This window comes from Vombatus ursinus, unplaced genomic scaffold, assembly GCF_900497805.2.
Source record: "Vombatus ursinus unplaced genomic scaffold, bare-nosed wombat genome assembly UNPS02014784.1, whole genome shotgun sequence".
Lineage (NCBI taxonomy): Eukaryota > Metazoa > Chordata > Mammalia > Diprotodontia > Vombatidae > Vombatus > Vombatus ursinus.
The window spans coordinates 14,734,780-14,760,244 of record NW_020954562.1 but is presented as its reverse complement, the minus strand read 5'-3'; the positions used below and the strand labels follow the sequence as shown (position 1 = coordinate 14,760,244).

Below are 25,465 nucleotides of genomic sequence, written 5' to 3'. Positions count from 1 at the left end.
GAGGTGTTGTGTACATTCCTTCTTAAAGCTACAAGACCCGACCAAGTCTGTATTGACCCTTCACTTTTTTAAAATTAAACTGAAAATTTCTTTAAAGGAGTAGAGAAAAGCTGAATACAGACCTCGACTGAAGATGGGACGTCCTGTTTCCCACAACATGTATCTTCTTTAGGTATTTTGTGAATCTTCTTTTCTGAGGAAGGTTTGGCATCAACCTGTTTTTTCAAAGTTTCATAACTTTCTACTTCATTCTTAATAGCCATTTGCTGGTTATTCCCTTAAATAAACAAAAATGATTCAACATTTGAGTAATCAGTTCAATTCATTTTCCAGGAGTTAGTTTCCTCCCAGTCATATTATTTGACTCCTACAACATATATCTTCCTGTTTTAACATGTTCAGATGATGGCCTGACCACTCTCAGTTTAAACAGTATTGAAGAGCAAAAAAACCTAAATTTGAAAGCTCTAAATAAATTTTTAAACCCATCTGGTATTGGGAAAGGAATAGAGAAACTGATCAATGAAATAACGAACCCATATACAGAGCCCAGTGTATATAAATGATGAATACTTGATAAACCCACATTTAAATATTAAGGAATTGGACACCTTTTCAGTAAAAACTTCAATAGCTATGTGACAAAAAAAAAAATGGAGTTGGATCCATTCTTCACATCACACAACTTTTTTTAAAAAAAATTTTTTTAACAAGAAAAGGAGCATGTTTATCTCAAATATATAGAACATTTTTTAAACAGAAGAATTCACCGAAGACAAAAATCAGTGATTTTCACGCTGTCATATTAAAAGGATTTTGCGCAACAAAAACAATCTTAAAAATCAAGAGCAAAGAGAAAGGGAAAAATATTTGCAATAAATATGTCAGTTAACAGTTTGATATCCAGAATTTATACGACAAACTGATGCACATATACAAAGCTAACAACAAACACTTCCCCAATGGAACAACAGTCAAAGGACACAGACAATTTACAAAGAGGAAATAAATCTATATGCTGGTCAATACATGAGAATACACTCATATTCCCTAATAATCAGAGCACTGCAAATCAAAACACCTGTAAGATACCATACTACCTGCACTAGGTTGATAAAAAAAAATGAAATCCAATAAAATCCAATGTTGGCTGTGGGGAAGCAGGCACTCTAATAAATTGTTGGCTGGGTTAAAGGCTAAGGCAGTAAAAAAAATCATTAAAGACACTATAATGATCCCAACTTTTGAACCAGTCATTACACTTGCTACCTGTACCCAAAAATATCATGAATGTGAAAAAAGAGCCTATTTATTAAAAAAAATTAAATACTTTATTTCAAACAGTAAAAAATTAGAAGTCACCTATATTATCCACCAATTAGAGAATGGCTAAGGAAATTATGACCTATTAACAGAATACTCTAAGGCCACAGGATGATAAATGATTCATACTGGGATGAGGTCATGCTTAATGAAATTAGCAGAACCAGAACCACATACAAACTAACTACCACAATATAAGAAGTAAAGAAAACAAGGAAGATGACACAGAACAAGAACACATTAATTCTATTTGGTCTTCTGATCATTTGTTTGGTTTTACATTATTAGAAGTGAGGGATTTTGGTCTGTTTTTGTCCCTAGTTTCATAGGTTTATTTGCTTGTTTTCTTACATTAAGTTAAAGTTTTTTTCAAGACATAAGAGAAAAATATGGGAATTCTAAGTATTTTATAACTAACCCATAAAAAGTGGAAGTAGGGACAATGACATAGGATGCCTTATCCATAGATCACAATGGAGAATTACATCCACCCTTAGCAAATGGAGCCAGGAGTTCAGAGTTCTAGTCCTGGGTCCCTCACTCGATCACTGGGTGATAATATTGATTGTAAAATGAAGAAAATTCTTGTTCTGCCTCACAGCCTCAGCAAGTGTATTCTGTAAACCCTGAATCACTATGTAAATAGAAGCCGTTATTATCTCTATGCCCTGCTACAGTTGGGTCAAGAAGATAATGGAATATGCTGTGAGGTGGATAAGAAATACAACCTGGATATAGTTTCAGTTTCACTTGTTTTCAAAATGTTTTATTTCTCAGAGTTTGGAAGCTGCATTACTTTTTTAAAAATTGCTCCCTTTTCACATAACTTACATTAAAAAATGCCTTCTACTACTTATAATCCTTCTCATCTGATGCCTTACATTCATAACCAAGATTCAGCACCAAGAAAAGAATTCTGCCGAATTTGCTCAATTTTTTTAAATAGAGAACCCTCACAATTAAAAATCCCAAGTAATTTATAAAGATAAGTAATGGCATATTGGGGGAAGTCTATCAGAATCCAGAGTCTTGTTAGCTAGTCTTGCTAACTTGTTATCTTGTTTGTTAACCTAATCTAGTAGCTCTGCCATTAACTAGTCTTGTTACCTTAAACAAGTCACTTACTGATCTGGAACTCAGTTTTCTCACCTGTAAAATGAAGGAATTGGAGAAGAACAGGGTTTCTTAACCTTTTTAAAAGTGTCAAGGACCCCTCTGACAGACTGGTATAACCAATGGATCCCTCTCAGAATAATGTTTTTAAATGTATAAAATAAAATACATAGGAGTAAAGAGAAAACCTATTACACTGAAATAAAGATGTAATTTTTTTTGGCCATACAAGTTCATGGACTCCTTAAAATCTAAGAACCTCTGGAATTCTGGATTAGACTAAGCTGGAAGTATCCTTCTAGTACTTAAAAAAAATGTTTATTAGGTTAATCCAAGTGGGACATATAGGAAACAACACCCTAAACATTTAAAGGAGAACTACTTCAAATCAACTCAACATCCTGATTGAGAAAATTTTCTGAAAAGTAATAGAAAATTCTGTTATTCTATGAAATAACAAATCAGCAAATAGCTTAAACTACTCAGGTTTTCATGCTTAAGCCCAGTTCAGGTATACTAAACATTTTTGTTTTGGAACATAAGCATTCTCTCAAAGATACTATGAATTTTACCTTCTCTGTGTAAAAGTCATACAGCATATTAACTACAAGAAGTTCCCTGCCCCCATTCTTGGAGGGGAAATAAATGTTTGAAAGGGAAAAAAAAGTATAATAAATGTTACATTTTAAAGTAGAATTAAATAAAATAATAAAAATAGGTTATATTGTATAAAGGGTCATCTTTGGAGTCAAGAGAGCTTGGTAAGTTTGAAACCCTGCCTTTGACACTTTCTAGGCCAGGGGTGGGGAACCTGCAGCCTCGAGGCGACATGTGGCCCTCTAGGTTTTCAAGTGTGGCCCTTCCACTGAATCCAAACTTCATAGAACAAATCCCCTTAATAATTAGATCTGTAAAACTTGGACTCAGTCAAAAGGCCGAACCCAAGGACCTAGAAGGCCACATGTGGCCTTGAGGTTGCAGGTTCCCCACTCCTGTCTAAGTTATAGGCAAGTTATTTAACCCCTCACTGCCTGCAGATAAGTTACTGATCTGCAGTAGTATGGAAGACAGCTAGGTGGCACAGTGGATAGAGTTTAAATGTAGCCTCACACACTTACTACCTGTGTGACTGTGGGCATCACTTAACCCTGTTTGCCTCAGTCTCCTCATCTATAAAATAAGCTGGAAAAGGAAATGGCAACCATTCCAGTATCTTTGTCAAGAAAATACCAAGTGCAGTCACAAAGATTAGGACACGACTGAACAAGTATAGAGAATACACACTGATTAAATCTCAGATCCATACCAAAAAGTCAAAATATCAGGCAGAATAATGTTACAGGATTAATATTTTATCCACAATTCATTTATAAAACAGCTCACAAGGGGCAGCTAGGTGGCACAGTGAACAGAGCACTGGCCCTGGAGTCAGGAGGCCCTGAACTCAAATCCAGCCTCAGACACATAACACGTAATAGCTGTGTGACTCTGGGCAAGTCACTTAACCCCAAATGCTCCCCCCCCCCAAAAAAAACCCAGCACACAAAATGATGAAAACTAGAATTTAAGCTTTTTCTGCGGATGGGATGGCAGGGAACAAGGAAAGTTAGGGGAGGTTAGGCCTAGACAACTTCTAAAGTGCTTTTTAAGCTCTAAATCTATGATCACAGGAGCTGATGACTGTTAATTTCCAAGCTGTCTCTCCGGAATTCAGCATAGTGCCAGGCTCATTGTAGGCCCTCAGAACACTCTTTTCTGAATTAACATGAATCAGCCTGACACATGTCTCTTAAACAATCCCTTTGGCTCTAACAAACCAGATTCAGGACCATAGCATTGGGAGCTGGAAGTGACCCTTAAGAGATAACCTAGCCTAATCTAGTCCTCATTTTACAGCTGAGGAAACAAATCCAGATTAAACTCAGGTCTAACTTCAGTGCTCCACTGTCTCTCCTTCTAAGAGCTGTTAAAGTCTCATTCAAAAAAAAAAAAAAATCCAATCACTTGTATAGGACTGGGAAGCCACATCTTACATAGGGGTCAGGGGCTAAAGTCAGTCCTAAAGGAAAAGATCTCATTTATAAAACATAACCTTGAAAATATCTTAAATTACTCATAAAGTACAGTATATTTATATATGTGTGTATGGTGTTTGTCCTTCGTTCTTGAAGAGGACCATGACATCAGGAAGATGATGCCATGACTTGCAAGTGAATTGGATATAAGTGACGCAGGGCTGTGCAAAGTCACCAGCCTCACTTTCTCCTCCAGAGTCATCTGGGTCCAGGGGCAAGAGACAGATCAGGATGACTGAAGATGGCCCCCAATATGTGTGTATAATACGTACATATAATACAGTATATGTTTATAATGTATATAAAGTTGTTCAGTCGTGTCCAAATTTTCAAGACCCTATATGGGGTTTTCTTGGGAAAGATAATGGACTGGTTTGCCATTTCCTTCTCCAAGCCTTAGGCAAACAGAGATTAAGTGACTTGTCCAGAGTCACACAGCTAGTTAATGTCTGAGGCCAAATTTGAACTTAAGTCTTCCTGACTCCAAGGTTAGCACTCCATCCTCTGAGCCACCTAGCTACCTGCTATAATATACATTAAATATCAACTACAATACACATATATTATATGCACATATATTTTACATACCATATATAATACATACATATATACATGTATCTATAAATACACACATATTTTATATACGTATATATATACATATATATACATATACACACATATCAATCAGGAAAGGGATTGGGGTCTCCTGGATTGAAGTTATTGTTAAGAAAACTATTAAATGTAAAATTTATTTTTTATAATATCTAGCAAAGAAAATCTAGATCAGGAAAGAAGCAGGAACCAGGACTTCTATTCAAATAGAATAGAATGAAAATAAGTGAATCCTTAGCTGGTAGGAACATGGATAAGTAGAAAAGGAGGACAGAAATAGTCCTGAAAGGACTTCATAAAGGGATCCTACCAACAACATCATCCTTTCTTCTACCTGCTCCATGAGGCAAGTAAGGAAGAGGAGGAGTCAAAGGAAACCAGGAGGGACCTCCCAATTGAATAGCACTAAGCCTCTTCCCTTTCTGATCCATCTTCTACAGTAGCCAAAGGAATATTCTAAAAGCGTGGCCCACCTTTACTCCAGAAATTCTATAATCAAATCAGTACTCCTCTGTGTGGCATCAAGACCTTCACACCTGAGCTCCAATCTACCTTTCCAGCTACGGTATACATCACTCCTCTTCTTGGACCTCCAGGGTCCAAGTGTAAATGTCCACCTTGTTATAGGTGGTACAGGGAACAGAGGACTGGGCCTTAAATCTGGAAAACCAGAGTTCAAATCTAGTTTTTTACCCTGGGCAAGTCACTTAACCTCTGTTTGCCTCACTTCCTTCATTTGCAAAAATGGGAGTCATAATAAACAGCACCTGCCTCCGAGGGCTGAAGTGAGCATCAGATGAGCTAGTACCCGCAGAGCACTTAGCACAGTATCCTTTCCTTATTCCTCGTACTTAGTACTTCTTCCCACGTGTGAACCTTTGCACAATTAGAATCACAACACTCAGCATAGTGAGAAGCTCAGACACTGAGGTGGGGGTGGTGATGATGAGGATGAAGATGATGATGTTCCTTTAAGCTTGGCAAAGCACTTTACACATATTATTTCATTTGATCTTCACAATAACCCTGGGAGGTAGGTGCTGTTATGATCCCCATTTTACAGATGAGGAAACTCAGGCCAAGATTATATAATCTGCCCAGTCACACAGCTTCTAAGGGTCTGAGATGGGATTAGAACTAGGTTTTGCTGACTCCCAAGTCCAATGCTCTATCCACCATGCCACTTGGCTCCCTAGCTATTTATTCCCTAGACTAAGGGAATAAATGCAATTATCTCTAACACCTATTACCTCTATCACCATGGGGAAGTCATTTAACATCTGATGTCCTCAGTTTCCTCATCTGTAAAATGAAAGGGCTAACTCCACGGCTTCTAATAATCCTTTGTAGCTCTAAGTCTATGACACGGAATGAGGGTCTTTTCCATCTACCATCCAAGTAATCAAATCTAATCAATATAACCATTCCTAGGAAAACAGCCCTTCAATAAATTGTCTTATAACTCCATTCACCACCCCTGTGACCTCCCTGACCAAATTACCTTTCCCTGGCCACCAGTGGTCATACATGTTGTCTTCCCTATTAGTGGGTAAGCTCTCTAAAGACAAGGATTCTCTTCTTTTTGCATTTTATGGCCCCAGCACTTGGCACAGTGCCTGGAATAGAGCAGATGCTTTAAAAATGCTTTTTCATCCATCTATTCATTCATCCTAGAATTTCATGTCTACATTGCAACAAACTCTCATTGGGTGGAATGCCCAGGCCTAACCTGAGCAGGTGTATGCGCACACTATTTAAATTGCAATTTTAATTTCTGGCAAGTTTTAAATCCAGTATGACGTGACTTCAATGTACTTTTAATAATTAAGAATAACTCCTGTTAGTATAGTTTGTTAAGTGCTAGAACCAAAGAAGTCCAAAGAATCAACGTTTTGAAAGTTCCCCTCCTGAAAAGAAAAATTTAGAATTATAGGAAGAATATCCTTCATGAAAATAAACTGACCCTAAAGAATATAATAGTAAGAATAGCCACATCCTTAAAAGTACTTGTAGTTTCACAGACTGATGTATCATCTGCCTGAGTGGTTTAGGTACAGAACTCCCTGGAGGAAGGGATAACAACTGGACTGGGCCTTCTGGTGCTCCCATCTCACATCATCTAAGTGATGTTGGCCAAGTGATGTCCCCTTCTTTACACATCTATAAAATGAGGAGACTGGACAAGATGGTGCCTCAGGTCTTCTCGCTCTGAATGTATGTTCCCAATTCTTGATCGCAAAGTGAAGCAGTTAGTTACTTGTGGAAAACAATCACTTAATAATTATTATTATTAATTATTATTAAATCAATCAGTTTTTACTAACTATAAAGAACTTTTCTAGATCAAGTGATCAAACTCTGCCCTATAAATGGAACCTGGTCCAAATGTAATGAGGCTATCACTGGGATTGTAATTAAGTCAGTAAATAGTCCCAGTAACCCAAGAAAATCCTTTAATCCTTAAAATACCTTTAAAATAGGACTCCTTTTCAAATATATGAGATTTCAAATTTAAATGGTTTTCACTAGTTGATCTGGATGAAAGAAAATGACACAAAAGCAAAGTAAGAAACAAAACAAAAATTAACCTCCCCCCCAGACCAAAACCACTATCTCCAAAAACAGAAGAAAAGAAAGAAAGAAGTTGGGAAAAGCAGAATGCAAGGGACTCAACACAAAAATAGAAGTGAAAAAGCATTCCACAGCATAGAGAGGTGACAAAACTAAAACTTCAGATGGATGCTTCCCTCAAGCAAGGTATAATTCCTTTCCTATTGATATAATCGATGCAAAAAATCATTGCTTAAAGGATTTTCATGCCAAGAATATAACTTCAAAAGTATTAGTCCTCAAAGTTTCTTAGGAGTGAAGGAATCCAAATTTAATATTCCAGACTAGACCACTTCCAAAAAAATAAAGAGAAGTGAACCACAGAACCTTGGAAAATCAGCAATGCCCTCTGGTGCCAAGAATCAGTACAGAACAGAAATTGAAGTGAAAGGTTTATTTTTTCCTTTTTAAGCTGATTCTGGTTGCTGAATTTTAAGCCATTCCTACTTAAAAAAAAAAACATTCTGCACAGTTCAGAATTATTGGATGGGGTTGTCCAATACTTCAAGAAAAAAGGCTAGCTGACTATCGCTGCTTGGAATGTAAGCGGCTTAAAGGTTGCATCTCCAGCAGTCAGTACAGTGTCTTGTATATAGCAAGTATCTTATACATGCTTGGATTTTTAAACTAGTAACTCAAAACAACCTCTTAAGCTTCAACTTAAACGACAAGAATGAATGTACTATACCCCAAAAATCAAACTGTGATCTATGGGAAGAACAAGTAATTAAACTTTTATTGTCAAAGCTAATCAATCACATTTCTGTTTTAAGGAACACATTCAGCCTTCACTAAAGCAACTAGATCACATAAGTAAATGAAAACATGGTTCAAGTTCCAGAAATAGTTCTGCATTTCACATATTTTTGGAGGCACCCAAGCTCAGGCAGTACTGTAAGATTAGGACATGAGTAAGAAAAGCATCATCCTTCACTATTTTTAATTTAAACAGAAATCCAATTCACTCATTTGTTTCTTTTCAGCTGATGTTTGGTCCACATATGGGATAACAAACAAGCATACATATACACTATTCTAATCGAAAGTCTTACTTTATTTCAAAACTATTTTATAACTAATGATGATGTTGATGATATTAACACATTAAGTAAGATTATTATGTATACAAAAGACTTACATAATATCCACAATCTTGGGTCCCATCTATCAACACACAACTCCTAGGAAGGGCTGCCTGGTTCTGTAATTTTAGCTGTCTAATGGCTATTTGGGAGGCAGAAGGATGACAACCAGACACGAGTGTGAGAAGAAAACATGGAACATCGAAGAATCTGTCAACAGGTTTCAGGGCTGGAGTGAATTTTGATATATGATTCACTAGCTTGTGGTTGGAGAGCCTGAAGCAATCTCAGAGGGAGGAGAGATGTCAGGATTTAGACTACGATTGACTTCAGAAAATGTTCTGTGTTTCTCAGCAACAAACGACAAGAATGGAACCAGAGCCATCACTACACATTCTGAACAATTCTCTTCTCATTTAACGAGAAAGTTATGCTATGTGAAGAAAAAAAAAACAGAGTCCAAATGCTTAAGGGCACAAGGCTTGGAAAGGAGGTTCTAACTAGTCAAGGAAGACAATAATGTCATTCCCCAGAGGTAACTAGCACCATGTTCCTTTTTTATTTTTTCTATTGTTTTCATAGTATATTTGGGTACGTTGGGAAGGTCAGTTCAAATGAAGGAATGGAACAATGGATTAGCTGAAAAAGATTAAAAATATTGAAGGTAGTTAGTGCCCACTGACTGAGGGAATAGCTAAATAAATTGTGGTACACAAATAATAGAGAGTTCTACTCTGTGAGATGAGGAATATAAAGAGTTCAGAGAAACACTGGAACATTTATATGAAGTGATACAGAGCAAAACAAGCTGAACCAGGGGAAAGAGGGAGGGAAAAGGGAAGAAAGAGAAGAAGGGAAGTTATCATCAGGATACCTGTGACAACCATATCACCACTGGACCAGGTTCCATTGATAAAGCACTAGTTGCTGACAAAATTGTTACCCTCTGATCCAGAAATGCAGCTGGTGGTTGGGAAAATTTTCACAACTACTAGAGTTGTATAAAATGAGTAGCTTCTCACAGTAGGAGATTTTTCAAGCAGAGGTTAGATGACATGTCAGGAATGGTGTTAAGAAAGGAAGGCATTCCTGGTCAGGCAAATACTGAACTTGATCTCTGGAGACCTTTCCAACTAGGAGAGCTTTGGAATCCATGAAGGAAGTTGTGGTTATTTTCATAAAAAGAAACTAATACTCACTGATTCTTGTTTGTACTCGTGTTATTAAAGATCTCTCCCCCACTACCCTCCTCTGTCCCCCTTTCCCTTGCTCTCTCTGTCTCTCTCCTTTTTATATTTGACTGGGTGTCCCTAAGTAGACTGTAAGACCCTTGAAAGAAAAAAAAAATTTTTCTTATTTCTTTTGCATTTCTCTAGTACAGTGTCATGTGCTTAGTAGGGCTTTTAATTGGTACTGAAAAAATGAACCAACCTAGGATAAATCTGTTGCAGACATGCAGTGTATGAAAACTGCAACAGACTATAAATTGATATCTTTGATTTTAACATGTATGAAGAGGGCAAAGCCAAGACCCTTTGATCAATTTCTCTGCTCTTTTAAAAATCAATCCAATATCCCTTATGATGATTCTAATGAGAGGAAAGCGAAAGGGAGGAAAAAGGGAGAAGGAGAGGGGAAAAAGAAGGGAGAGGGAGAAGAGGGAAAGGGAGGAGGAGAAAGGGAAAGAGGAGAGGGAGAGGAATAAAAAAGGGAAAGAAGAGAGAGAAAAGAGCGAGGGAGGAGAGAAGAGAACAAGGGTGCAGAGGACATTCTTAATAATGAAAGAGTCAATCCCACTAAAAATTTAACAAAAAACATACAAATAATCTGCCTTAGAAACAAAACAATAATGATGCAGACCAAAACCATATTATTAGATTTCCACCTCTAATTACTTCACAGCTGCTTAGCTGAATCACGCAGCAAGCTTGACTCAGACCCTGGCATTAAGCATCAGGTATTGGACACGCCATCAAACGCAGGATCTTGGCAGGGCCATGCAGATTTTCTGACCCCACCAGCCAAACTCTATGCTCCCATATATTAACCAAGCCTTCAAAGTAACATGTTACCTTGACAGAAGACCATATTCTAAAGACACACAATGCCATGGTTAATTAATCTCCCTTTTACATTTGAAGTCAGACGGGCAGCGTGGTACAGTAAACCAAGAGCTGCCTCAGAGTTAAGAAGACTAGCCTTCAAGGCCTGCCTCTGACATACATTAAGCTCTGCTGACCACCAGCAAGACACTCAAGCTTTCAGTGCTCTAGGCAACTCTCCAAATTATCGATGAGTTGCTAATGCATGAGTGAGGGGGGCTTCTACATTGGGAGTTCTCCACACGAATAAAATTACAGGTTTGGACCACATAGATGGATGGATGGATGGATGGATGGATGGATGAATAGATAGATGGACAGATAGATAAATGGACTGATGGATGGATAGCTAGATAAATGCATATATCTGAATTATATAATCTAATATATATTATACACTGTATTCTAATATGCAGTGTGTATTATATACACATATACACACATATATACACATTTATATATAAGTATTTTTTTCTAACAATTAGCAGATACAAGGCACCATAAAAAGATATAGACATATATAAAGACATAAGGCATCAGGAAAGCCAGCTTTTTCCCCCTCATGATATCATAATTGAGGTCCTCTTCCAAGTTTGTCAGGTATTAAGCATTCCCTAAAGATATCTAGCCTCAAATACTACTTCCTATACACATGGGCTGCTGGGTCAAGGAGGAGAAACCATTTTCTTTGGAATGTTGGCATGAAGAGACCTCAGGGGGCTCACAGTGTAACATCCTACCTGATACAGAAATGCCCTCTCTGAGGACCCCGACTATTCTCTCCTTTAGCACTGCCAGTGATGGGGACGTCATTCCCCACTGAAGTTCATTTCTGGACAGTTTTAACTACTGCAAAGTTCTTTCCTTTACTAAACTATGTGTGCCTCCTGGTACATTTCTTTCTACTGTTCTTACTTAGTTTTTCACTCTAACCCCCTTTTCTACCTAACAGCTCATTAAATACTTGAGGACAGCTTTCAAGTTGCCCATCCCCCACTCTCTCATCTTCAGTTCTTTGAACAGTCTCTAACCTGACATACTTTGCAGACACTAGTTTGTGAACATCTCTTTAAAAGGAATGTGACAGAAGTGACAACAGACACCAAGCAGAGACTGAGGACGACACAGGACAGTGGGACTATCCCCTCCTTCATTCTGATCACTATGCATCTATTAAAGTCAATTGAGATGAAATAATATTCGCAAAGCACTTAGCCCACAGTGCCTGCACACAGTAGGTGCTTAATAAATGATTATTCCATTCCAACTACCTTTTCTGGCATTCAGGTTACACTTGAGCTTGCAGTCAACTAAGATACCTAAGTCTTTTTCACAGGAACATATGTTGAAACATCCTTCCCCCATCCCTCCCAGTGTTGTATTCTACAAATCATATCAGAAGGCCTGAGTCATTGATCAAAGGATTGAAAGAAGACAACTCAAGTTCTCTCTCCGGGTTTACAGAAATCAATTAAATAAAACTCTCTAAGCACAATTAAAGATTCAACCCACTAAAAATCCGTATGCTTCCAGCCATTAAACACATCTCCACATTATTCACAAGAATTTCAAGAGAGACTCGTTGGAGTTGCTAAAATTCAGAATACATCAGGTTTATAGATCAGAGAAATGCTACCACAGTCTAACAACACTCCTACCCCCCCCAAATAAGAAACAATATTAGTTTGGCCTGATTCGTTCTAAGCGAACCAATGGCTGGCTCCTCATTCACCATTTTCATTGCTAATGGCTTGCAAATCATTTTATTTAATCAACAGTAAAAGATTTTCAGAGCCTTTTGTCCAAGGCCCCTTCTGTAGTCTATGTCCCTATCTGATTGTTCCTGCCTGAAACAATAAAAACAAAAACAGAAACACGGCCTTCTCCCCCACCCCCAAAGTCCATAGGCAAGGTAACCTGATTTCATTTTAGGATTTGGGGGGAAAATAAATATAATAAAATAAAAAAGCATAATTCCAGAGGGCATACTTACACAGACCGGTGGAGAAGACACAAGTGTACAGTGTCAACATTGCAGATATGAATCCACTTCAAGCATGCCCACTGCTGCCAAGGGAAACAGTGCAAACAGGTTGGAACTAAGGGCATCAGTGGTGCACTCACAGCTGGGAATACACATGCACTGACCAAACGGAGGTCTCAGCATCCTAAGAGTTTCCCTCTTAGACACACTAGTATTAACACGCCCTATTAAAGGACATTTGAAATCCCTATCAGAGATCCGGGCTTTCACTCTAAGAAAATCACCCAATCTCAATTGTTTTTATCCACTATATGTTTGCACCTCTTTCCAAATCACAGAAGAAAACTATAAAACTTTATTTTCAATGGGTAATATACTGACTCACTATATAAAAAAATCCACAGGTTGATTTTTTTTTTCTCCTTTGTAAAGCTGCTAGAAATTGGACTTAAACGTACAAAGAAATATTTTCATTTCGAAAGAGCTCAAAGTATATACTGACTGTTGTATCTGAGACCTGAAAGAAATCAATTCAGGGCCAAATGGAAATTAGAGTAGAGATTTTTTTTAAAAAGATAGTCTGTCTTGGTATTACAAGTCTGTTTGTTTTCAAAGGAATCTGTCTATGGGGGGATTCTAAAAACATCTGATACTGGTATTTTATTAAGTGACATTGAGAACAGAAGACACATAGACAGTAGGGACATGGTGGTGGTACTGTATCATTTTAGTGAACAAGAAAATTTTCCGAATTTCCTTATTTAAAAAAATCTATTTGCAAACCTGAACCAAGAGATAATTTAAAAGAAAAAGGAGTGGCCACTTCCCCTCTATGAAAAAAAAAGTCACATTATTAATCACATATCCCTACCAAATGTCAAACAAATAAAGATTTCACGTCTACGATAGCCAGCAGAAATTACTTTTTCTTAGTATATGTTGCTTCAAATTTTCCATCTTAGGAAACTTGCTCTAAACAGTCATATCTTGGCTACAACTTTCTGTGTAAAATTTTTTTTTTTTTGGAAAATCCAGTGCCATAACCCAAACCAAAAGAAACACACATAAACAGACTCTCATTACAAACAGATCTGGGACAGATATAATAGGAAGCTCGTTACCACAAGAATGGAAAGATTACCATGATTTTTCCTGGAAATTTCTTGCAAGTCTGACTGGTGGTGAGGTGAGCTTTTAGGGAAGTGATTTTCAGGTAGCTTCTTTGAGGTCTTCAGAGGACAGAGCTCCCTTTCCTTGAGCTCAGATACAGTCTCTGAAGTTTTAAGTTCAGTTTCCTTAGGAAACATACATCTTTGTACTTCCTCCTTCATATCACATTCTGAAGAAGGGTTTTTCACAATTAGGTTATTTTTCAGGGCATTTTCCTCTTTATTCAGAAAGTTTCCTGGGAGGGTTAAATTCTTTTGCAGGTTCACATTTAGGCCATTGGCATATTTTAGATTAATCCAGCTCTCACTGACAGCTTCAGCACAGGAGTCCTCCTTTGGGGCAGACGCCAAGCTTCCAGGAATCAGGCTCTGCTTGTCGTCAGGATTCGCACTGGCACTAGAGGCCCCCACCGGGCTGGCTTTCTGTTTGCTATAGTACACAGAACACTTATGCTTCTTCTGAGGGTGGGTATATGTGGCGGGACTTCTCTTGGTGGCATTTTGGATCCTGTTTGGGGGAGCACTGACTGAAAGGAAGCCCTTCCCTCTGCCTTTATCAGAAGGGTTGTAGGAATCCAGGAACGTCTTGCAACTGCTTCTAAATTGAAAAGGAAAAACATGTTGCTTCAAAAAAAACCCCCAGAACCAAATTTTGTAATAGCGTGGCTTTTTATCTGGAAATCTGTAATGTGTGACATTGGCATAATTTAAGTAATAAGAACAGGGTACTTCAGCTTGCAAAGCAGAGCCCTGCAGCTACTCAGTAAGGTAATAGATATTATTATCCCTATTTTCCAGATGAGGAAATGGAAATATCAAGAAGGTAGTGACTTGTCCAAGGTCACATAGTTCAATAAAAGTTTGGGAATTCAACCTAATGGATCTAAATCCACGACTGCCTCCTAATATCTAAATAATAATATCTAAATCCTAAAGGATTTCTGCTTTATCCACTTCTAAATACCCATTTGCCACAAACTACTGCTCTTTTCTGCCAAGAGAAAAACAAATAAAAATGGAACCTTTCCATTAGTAGACACCTGATTACAAAGGAATGAACCCAACCACTAACGTGTCAGCCAGTGAAGTTTGCCAACATAAAAGTTTATACTAACCTCAAAATGCAAAGCTTTGTGTACATACCGCAGAGAATAATCTCTGGGATGGGAAAAAAAAATACATGCAACCACAAGCATTCTTACTTGTACGATTCAGGGCTGATTACATCAACTGGACTGCTATTCTGTTGTGAAGACGAAATAGGATTGTGTCTCTGTCTGGACTTCATGAACTCCATTAGGATGTACTGTGCCTGGTGGAAGGCTATTAAGATCACACCCAACAGGGACAAGCTGAGGAAGAAAGCAATAAGCTTTATAATTACACAGCCGTAAGACAACAAAAACAAAGTCTCCTTCATGATGGGGAGCAATATTTAAACACTGGCCTAAATCTCAAGATACTTTAAGTGAAACTTCTACAACAACCCAAGCAATTGACCATTCTAAAACATATTCCAAAATATTTGCTCAAGTTTCTAAAAAATAAAAATCAATATAAAATACAAGTGTTATTTCTCTGGAAAAAAACACATATTACAAAATCAAAACCTTTAGGCTTATTCATTTGGTAGGAACTAGGTGTTGTGCTATGGTCTGGAAGAGATACAAAAATTAATTAAAACACACAGAACCAACAAATAAGACATGAACACCCACAAATATGTGATGCCGTATAGTAATCACAGAGTAACTATTAAGCAGGCTACCCTCGGAAGGAGACTCTGCTGAAGTCCCTTTCCTCACTGGAGGGTGGAGGTAAATCTGATTCTAGAAAGTAATACCAGTAATGCGGATACTAAGCCAAGGTGAAAGGCTTACTCATTGCATGGGTGTGGGATTGTCTGAAGACTAGCCACGCTAAGTTTAGAGAGGAACATCAGGAAAAGGTGAGAAAATGAAGTCATCATCACCCTCCCTCTTCTTTGTATAAGAGCTTCAAGGTAAGATGTGAGAGCAGAGGAAGAAAAGATCATTTCCAATGTAGGAGGAGACAAGGAAGAACTTGGGGAACAGACCCTGGAAATGGCAGTGGGGCTGGGCTTCTGAAGGAGGGGTAGGCCTTTCAAAAGGCAGAAAGGAAGACAAGGGTAGTTCAATTACAGAGGAACAACATAAAGCAAAGACAAGGGGTACTGAGCCCTGGAGACTTAAAAAAATGACAACTGTTCCATTTTAGTTGGAGTATAAGCCATGTAGAGAGCAAAAACATGAGCTAAAGTGGAAGAGGTAGAGATGCACTAAGAGGACCTTCGATATCAAGCTAAGATAAACCAATGCAGTACAAATTAAGAGGAAAAGCTTTTAACTGAGAAAAAAAACTTTGCAGCAAATTTCAGGTCATATCCAAGTTAGAAAAGGAATTGATTCAAATATATAAAAATAAGAGCCACTGCTAATTGCTAATAAAAAAATGATAAAAGAAAATGAACAGGCAGTACTCAGAAAGAAAGGGAAGGAAGAAAAACAATATAGCCTATCAACTATCATACTGAAAAAAAAAATGGTCTGAATAAGGAAATGATCAAATTTGTTGCTATTTTTCAAGATCATAATAGAACATTTTTGTTAAGATGTCAAACTAAGGACATTGGGTTTTATTTGGTCGGCAACAGGGAGTTAATTGAAGGATTTTAAGCAGAAAAGTAACAACTAGATTTGTGCATAATATTAATCTGGCAAACATTTAAAAATGGGTTGAATGGGGGAAAGATAAATAGGTAGACCAGCAAATAGACTACTGAAGTAGACCAAGTCAGTAATAACAACAACCTATACCAAAATAGTGGCAGTAGAAAAGAAAGGACAGGCTTAATGACCTCTATGGTCCCTTCCAAATCTAAATTTATGATCCTATGTTTATACGTGAAAGTAATCCAGAATGTAGAAATAAAAGGAAAAAGTCAAAGAGAATACCAGATTTTTGATCATGGAGGGTGACAGGGAAATCAGAAGGAAGACTTGGCTTTTATGTTTCAGATATGTTGGGTCAGAAGATATGCTGCTGAAACACTGAGATAGAGCTATACAACGAGAAGTTGGAAAAGCAAGTCTGCAGTTAAGGAGAGAGAGAGGAGAGTTACAGATATATTTTGGGGCAAACACATTAGAGACAATAGCTGAACTCAGACGAGTAGATGAAACTACCAAAGAAGGGTCTATGGAGAAAGAAGGAACAAGATATGCACTACGTTAAAAGATTAGGAAAGGGAGCCAGTGAAAGAGACTCAGAAATAGAAATAAAACCAGGAAAACACATTGCCACAGAAGTCAAGAGAGGCTAATGGTACATCCCTAATAATAATGGAACGTAAGCTCAAGGGAAGGTTCTGATTGGCCCCAGAAGGAAGAACTAAAAACAGTCATTAGGAGTTTCAAAGAAGAAAATTTAGGCTTGACATAAGGAAAAACTTCCTAACAGAGCAATCCAAAATGGGAAAGGGATGCCCTGGGAGACTGTGAGTTTACCCCTCAATGGAGGTCCTCACTTTAGGACTGTGTTATAGTAGAGATTACTATTTTTTGCAAGTCCTGTGCCCTACACATAATAAGTGCTTGATAATTATTGAATTAAAGGAAATTTAGTAGTTAAAAGGGAAGAATGGTTAAAAGTGTGAGACACTGCGATAGGACAAGGAGAATGAAGACAGCAAACAGATAATTCGATTAAATAAGAATTAGATTCCTAATGGACTCAGGTAATATAATGTTTAGTTCTATTAGATTGGCTCATCACCAATGAACATGGTCCACTAAGCCCTTATTATTGTGCTAAGTCCTCATAAAAAAAAGAAAACTGACAATTAGAGGTTATTGCCATTTTAAAATTGCTAGTTTACCCACTGGTATGGTAGCAGGCTCAAAGCCATACAAAACTGTCAATTATACAGGCTCTGATTACTCATTATACTAGGACACCATATGTTCATGCACTCTGCAGGTACTCACCTGACAATTTCTACTCCCTAAGAAGGGGGTTCAGAGGAAGTTCATGGACATGGGAAGCCAGCGGTTTACCTGACAAAGAGAACTGTGAGTTTCCAGAAAGACTCTTCCCAACTGGGCCCCGGCACGACATCAGCACACAAGGGTAACAAGTGATGAGGAAGGGTGACATTGAGCGTAAAATGGAATTCTAGGTCTGCGGCGGTAACAAGAGTCAGCTCCCGAATAACCCATGAAGAAGTGAAGTCAGGAGTGAACCTGTCAAGAAACCAATCATTATCTCCCACTCACTGTAGAGTCCTGAGGGCTCTTCTATGTCTTCATCTAGGAGAGGGATCTCTAATTTGGGGTCTATGAACTGTTTTTCTAATACTTTGATAATTTCATTTCAATATCATTGATTTCCTTTGTGATTCTTTTTATTTCATTTTATGCATTTAAAAATAGTATTTTGAGAAGGGATCCACAGGCTTCATCAGAATTCCAAAGGGGGTCATGACACAAAAAAGGCTAAAGACCTATGACCTAAGACTACTGAAGAAAGCCACAATAACGTAGTTCTCTAGAACTTTAAATAGTTTGCCAATCTAATTCATTTTTTCTTGGGATTTAATTCAGCTTAACCATGTATCCCCTAGAAATAATACACCCTCCCAATTTTATGAGCCAACTATGTTGGGAGCTAGTCTCAATTCCCTTTATTTTTGAGGCTAGACTTCATGAAGCAGACATTCCAGCCCTTCCTGCTACCACCATCACCGCTACACTTTCAGCTAGCAGTCTGCACCATTACATAAGAAGATACGCCTCTCCCCATCCCAAAATGAAATTTCTCTATCAGAAATATCACTGTCAGTGGTAAAAAGAAAAGAAAAAAAAACACAGCTTGGGAGATGTAAAGATGAATCACAGTTTTAAAAAAGTAAAGGAATATATTTGTTATATGAAAAATCACTAATAATAAGACATCAGATTTACTAGAAATGTATGTACCTAGGATTTGTGGGAGAGAGGAAGGGCCTAGGAAAGTAGAAGCACGAGTATGACACATGCTCAGGCAGGGAAGATGGTATGCATAGGAGGCTCCAAATCCTTAAAGAGGCTAGTTACCTCCAGGCCACCACTCTCCAGCAATACCTGGAGCAGTTCCAACAGTTTCAGCTAAGTGAGCCTTCAGTCTACCCTTCTCAGAGGAAGAGAAGGCTGTTTTGAGAAAAGAGTATACCTCCTAGTGTTCCTTCCTCCTCTCTGTCACTCTAAAGGCAATGTCAGGCTTCAGGTGACATACTGGGGGAAGATTTTTAATCCATGCGCCTGATTGAATCACTTAACCTTTCTCGGCCCCAGTTTCCTCTCCTATATAATGAGGAGGTTGTATTAAATGATCTCTAAGCTCCCTCCAAACTCCAAATCTGTAATCTTAGAATCGTAACTGCAGGGAAACCTTTGCCCTAGTTAACGACATCTGAAATCCCTTTAATAAGGGAAGGAAGACTTTCCCAATCAGTGAAAAAAAATGCAAAAAATGTAAATGCCCAGCTGAGGAAATACTTGATTGTGACCAAATCTGCAAAACACTAAATTGGTCCAATTTCCTCATTTGCAAAATGAAGAGATCAGACTACACGGCTTCTGAGATCTCTTCCAATTCCGGATTCTAGAATCCTAAACCCATATTCTAAATGAGGGCCAGAAACAGGTACATTAAGAGGAAGAAGAGGTGCTATGGGAAAATGTAGTAAAATGGAAAAAATGTTGACCTTGCTGTCAGTTAAGATTTGCACTTCAGTACAACCATAGGCACTGACTATCTGTGTGATCGGGAAAAAACGATTCAACCTCTCCTAAGACTCAGTTTCTTCATCTATGTAGCAGAGACAATAAATCACAGAGTAACTCTACTTTCATAGGGATACATGAAATTTCCAATGAATGATATAAGTAAATCTTCAAAGTAATATACATGCACATGCACACACACAAACTTCAACTATTGTTACTACCTGCCCCCACCCCCAATAAAAACCACCCCAAAACCCCCAAACTTCACAATTTTGCTTAGGATCAGCTTGATGCAGCCTAAAACCTTCAAGTAAGTATGGGCAAAAACAAGCTACTGACTGAGACCTGTGGCTGAAAATTTAGATAATTCAGGATATGATTTAATTATAAAGGGTCTTAATTACAAGGGGATTCTATAATGGATATGCCACTAAAACAAAAAAGGAATCTGGATTAGCACTTTTTTCTCTGAACTGATAGCTGATTTCCTTCTCTCCCCCACCTACCCTCTAATTTTAGGGATGAAGAAATCAAGAAACACAGAGGTGGCCCAAAGTGGCCAGATTAAAAAAACAAAAACAAAAACAAAAAAGCACTAGTCCCATAAAGCCCACTTCAAAATGACATGCCATACTTTCATATAATTGGTCAGCAGCCATTTGCTGAATTTCTACTCAACAAAAAGAATTCTCCTGCCTACAATTTTTTTAAACTAAAAAAAAAAAATTACATATTTAGAGTTTGTCCAAATAGTGATTACCACTGAGCAAATTGTTGAGATTTTTAAAAATGCCCATTCACAACTACTATCAAGGGAAATGGGTTGGCTTTCTTATTTACAGGTGTTACGAGAATGTGGAATATAAACAGCAAACCAGAGCCTCCCTCAAGCAGCAAAGAACTATAAATAAGGGGGAGAAAACAAATGAAGAGATCTATAAGCCAAAAGGCCAGGTTTCAATGTGACACAAAGGAAAAAAAAAAGTATCTGACTTTTTTCTAACTTGTTCAAACCCATCATACCTGGTCACATATATCTTGCCCAAAACACTACACAGTAATATGCTATGATTAAAAAAAAATTGAATTCCTTGATCTAAATATTTTGCTACAATATAAAGAGATTTCAAAATACACTGCTACTGGGGTTCTCCTCCCCTACTATTTAAATGTAAGAGGCAAAGTTCACAGTTCACATAAAGTGAAATACTGCTAAGTTCCCAAGCTTACACAATGCTGATCTCCCGGGATGAGTTTGGATCCAGAGAAAACTCTCGGCAGCCAAGCACTTCAAATCCATAGCCTTGGCAATTATACCCATTGATCTTCATTGAGGAAACCGTTGTGGTAAGAAGACCGACATTCTCAACCTTGAAGTTTTTGGTAATAGATAAGATTTGCTTGCTGTCCTTCAATTCTAGGGAAGACAAAAGTTAACATCTGGTAAGGAAGTAATTGCTAAGTATTTTGAAAACAGTTTTACATCAATGGGAGTTATTAAACATGACTGATTACAAAATCAAAATCAATCAGCATGAACCTGACAAAGTATGGCTCCAGCTTAATTTCTACAACCATCACAATGACCCAATGTCCTATTTATCTCAAGGAATCATACATTTGAGGTTCTTCACAATCTGGCTTTACTACGTGCAAGATAGTGATGGGTGAAATACACACAAATTAGTAAATATAAGACAATCTGAGGGAAAACAGAACACCAAAACCCAGAGGAAGTGGGAGTGGAGAAGGTAGGGAGGGGATCGATGAAGCCTCAATAGATGGAGGTGGTAGCACTTGAACTGAGCTTTTAAGGAAAATAAAGACTCTGAGGGACAGAGATCAAAACATGAATATATTCCAGGAATGGGGAATAGTCTAGAGCTTAGGGGATAGCAGGTTAACTAATTTGGTCTACAATATGGAACATGTAACTGGAAGTTATGTAAAATAAGGTTGGAAAGGTAGGAACAGGAAGCCTTCCCTCACACTTCTTAATTCTAGGGTCCTCTAGCTATTAACTATTTGCTATTTATCCTGCATATAGCTTACTTTGTATATATTTGTTTTCATGTTGTCTCCCCCATTAGATTGCAAGCTCCTTGAGGGCAGGGTCTATCTTCTGCTGCTTTTTGCATCTCCAAAACTTAGCACAGTGGCTGGTACATACTAGATGCTTAACAATAATTACTGAATTAATTAAATTGGACAGGCTGAGAAGTTTGTATTTTATCCTAGGGGCAATAGGAAGCCAATGTTGGTTGTAAACAGGGCAGTAGGATAGTCTGATTGCTACCTAATCAGAAAAAGTAGAACTGGGGAGATTAATTAGAAGCCTACTGAAATAGTCCAAGTAAGAGATGATAAACGGGTCTGAACCAGGGTGGAGTTGTGTGAGTAGAAAGAAAGGTAAGAGATGAGATGTGTTGGTGATGGAATCAACAAGATTTGGCAAATGATTGGATACAAATATTTTGACACAATACACAGAGATTTCAAAATCTACTGCTACTCGGGGTTTTCCCTTCTAACTATTTAAATATAAGAGGTAAGGTTCACAGTTCACATCGAGTAAAATACTGCTAAGCCCTCCCAAGCTTACACAATGCTGACAGTAGGGGTGGGATGGGGAGTAGGAAAGAGCCAAGGATGATTTAAGGGTATAGGCCTGGGATGATGGGAGCGCACGTATGAGGAACAGGAACTCGAAAGGATGGGTGGGTTTAGGTGGGAAGACCATACCATGTTAGGCATCCTGAGTCTGAGATGGTGAAGGGGCCGTACAAGACAAGATGCCCAGGGAACAGCAGAGACACTGGAATTCCAGGACTGGATGATTTGTGAATAAGAGAGAGGATGGTGGGGCTAATGAGCTCAAGAAGGGAGAGAAAAGGAAAATACAGAGAAAGGAGCCCAGGGGAGAACCACCACACTAAAGAGGAAGGAGATGGAGAATGATTCAGAAAAGCAGCCAAAGACAAAGCAGCCAGATATCCTGGCAAAACCAAAGGTGGAAAGTCATTGTAAAATATTTTTAGAAATGTCAAAGCCCACAATCCACCTCAGAGAATAAAGTCAATTTATTATCATAGGTCCCATACCAGTTTTGCCCCTTACTACCTATGTGTCCTCAGCTAAGACAGTTAACCTCTCTATGGCTTCTGCTTCCTCTTCTGGAAAAAGGGGGGCATCTGAATGCCCTACTTTATCAAGTGGCTGTCAGAATCAAATAAAATTGCCTAAGTGAAGCACCATGTAAAGCGAATGATATCATCATCATCATCACCATCACAGTTATTCTGTCTGTGCTATTTCACTAACATGCTGCCCTTGGTGCTCCCCACAAACACAGGTAAAAAGATGAGTCAGGCCAGGGTGTGTCTAATGGAAATCCTCCTCTTATGTAAGGGCCATCCAGGGAAGTAGCTGAGAAAAAACAAGTTAAAACAGAGAATATGTGAACACACAGGTAAGAGTCAGACGCAAAAGAGCCGGCAAAAATCTCACAGTGGAAAAATTTATAGGGTCATAGATTCAAAATGGGAAGGGACCTTAGCAGTCACTGAGACGAATATCTTCACATTTTACAGATCTGAGCAATAAGCTATGATAAAGCAACAGGCCATCAGAGATTTTTTAATTCCTTACATCAGAATATTTTAACATAATATACACAGATTTTTAAATATTGGGATAGAGAAGGTTAAATAACTTGCCTGGTCACTAAGCATCTGAAGTGTGCTTCAAAAGCACTTATGTTGTCAACCACTACATTAAGTGCTGGTTTGAACACAGGTCTTCCTGAACACAAGTCCAAAACTATCTACTACATATTGGATAGTGGCTCTAATCTCCATCTTAATTAGGCCAGGAATCTATAACAAGATCAATAATGGCTAAGGTTTAAACTGGGCCTCGTAGCTTAGTTCCACTAATATTGTATATCTGGGGGCTGGGGGAACAGAGCTAGTTATCATTAATCTGGTAGGTTCTTTTCTGGGAATATTTGAAAGGCTGTGCAAACCATCGATCTCTGTGCCTGTAACAATGAATTATCTCCCTCCTGTCTGCTCCTATAAATCACTCTTATACTGCCAGAACTAGCCCATTCGAGTCTGGCACCCAGGATCAGTCAGTACCTGTTCTCTGTACCGTGAGAGAGCCAGGACACTGGCTATTCTGGATGTCTCTGAAGGCAATATAATAAACTGGGGAGCTGGATCCAATTGGCTAGATTAGGAGGGGAAGTCATCACTAATGAGGTCTGGCCCCAAACTCAGCTAGTTTGCCTCTTGTCTGGGAGAGTATGTCTAATAGCTTATTGGCATAGGATCTGAGGAAGAAGTCACAATTTATGAAATTAACCCATTATGAGAGTCAAATAGACTGATGATGATTAATTCATTTAAATAAAAATGAGCAATGAGTATCTTCTGAGTTGGTAAATGGAGCACAATTAAGTGTTGCATATGAATTTTTTAAAAAGATCTTAAAAAAAGGATATCCACCTATAAATTTTCAAATTTTCCACCAATGTACTCCCTTACTGCTAAACCCATGTTATGTAACATGTATGTACATTCAAGGAATTCCCACAAATACACGTTTCCATTCAATTTAAAATGTTAACCTAAAAATGAGATCTCAGTACAGAGTTTTAGGTCCATAATCATATGTTACTACAGGCCCATCTAAATGGTTGGCTATACTCACTCCCCTACCAAAAAGACTTTTAAATGCACGTTGGGTTTTCTGTGTCATCTTTTAACCTCATTTCCCATAAGCAAGTAATTGGTAAAGTCAAATTAATTTCCTCTTTCTCCATGATACTGTAAATACCACCCTGGAAATGTTTGCTTTGACATCTAAACCTACTATGAGCCAGACATAATTGTGATTATTGCAAGTATTTTCTGGTGACAAAAGAAGGAGACCAGATTATACCTGTTTATGACCATTCTTAATTTAACTATTAGTAGCAAGACTGAAGGAGACTTCTTGATTTAAGCACCAAACAGTTCCCATTCCGGAGAAGGAATTCTCAATACTCACGCCGTCGGCAGTCCATGAGAGTGGATTCAGGCACCTTAAACCTAAGGGATCCTCCGGTACCAGGAAGCCTTCCACCAACTTTCAGTAACTCTCTTGCTCCAAATCCTTCCACGGTGATCATGTCAAAAATGGTCAAGTTATTTCTTTAGAGAGGAAGAAAAATAAATGTAAAGCTTTTAATTTCTGACCAAGAAAACTAATTTATAATACTGTTTCTAAAGCACCAAAAATAAATAAATAAATAAATAAATAAATAAAGGCACATCCCATGCTTAAGGGCTCTGGTCAACCTCTCATAGGAACGTTATATCAATACATTAAAAAAAAAACCTTGATTTCATGTAGGTATGATTCAGATCCCTTATAGTTTTAGAGAGTTACCTGAGCCCTAGAGAGATTAAATAAGTTTTGCATGGTTATACTATATGTGTATATGTGTGTCTACACATATATGTATGTGTGTATAAATACATACATGTATATATGTGCATATGGATATATGTATATATATTTATATACACATACACACACACACACACACACACACACACACACAC

At 38.0% G+C, this 25,465-nt stretch overlaps 1 protein-coding gene across 3 annotated transcripts in view; it reads right to left on the bottom strand.

The window, feature by feature from the left end:
* The window catches only part of TMEM131L (transmembrane 131 like), a 166,920-nt gene that overhangs the window by 26,756 nt on the left and 114,699 nt on the right, over nucleotides 1-25,465 (bottom strand). For all 3 annotated transcript variants that reach the window (XM_027866844.1, XM_027866846.1, XM_027866845.1), the window contains exons 21-26: nucleotides 24,909-25,051; nucleotides 21,087-21,273; nucleotides 18,147-18,332; nucleotides 15,273-15,422; nucleotides 14,043-14,668; nucleotides 123-277 (exon numbers count right to left, since the gene is read on the bottom strand). In XM_027866844.1, the coding sequence (XP_027722645.1) occupies nucleotides 123-277; nucleotides 14,043-14,668; nucleotides 15,273-15,422; nucleotides 18,147-18,332; nucleotides 21,087-21,273; nucleotides 24,909-25,051 (1,447 nt within the window). The remainder of the gene's footprint in view (nucleotides 1-122; nucleotides 278-14,042; nucleotides 14,669-15,272; nucleotides 15,423-18,146; nucleotides 18,333-21,086; nucleotides 21,274-24,908; nucleotides 25,052-25,465) is intronic.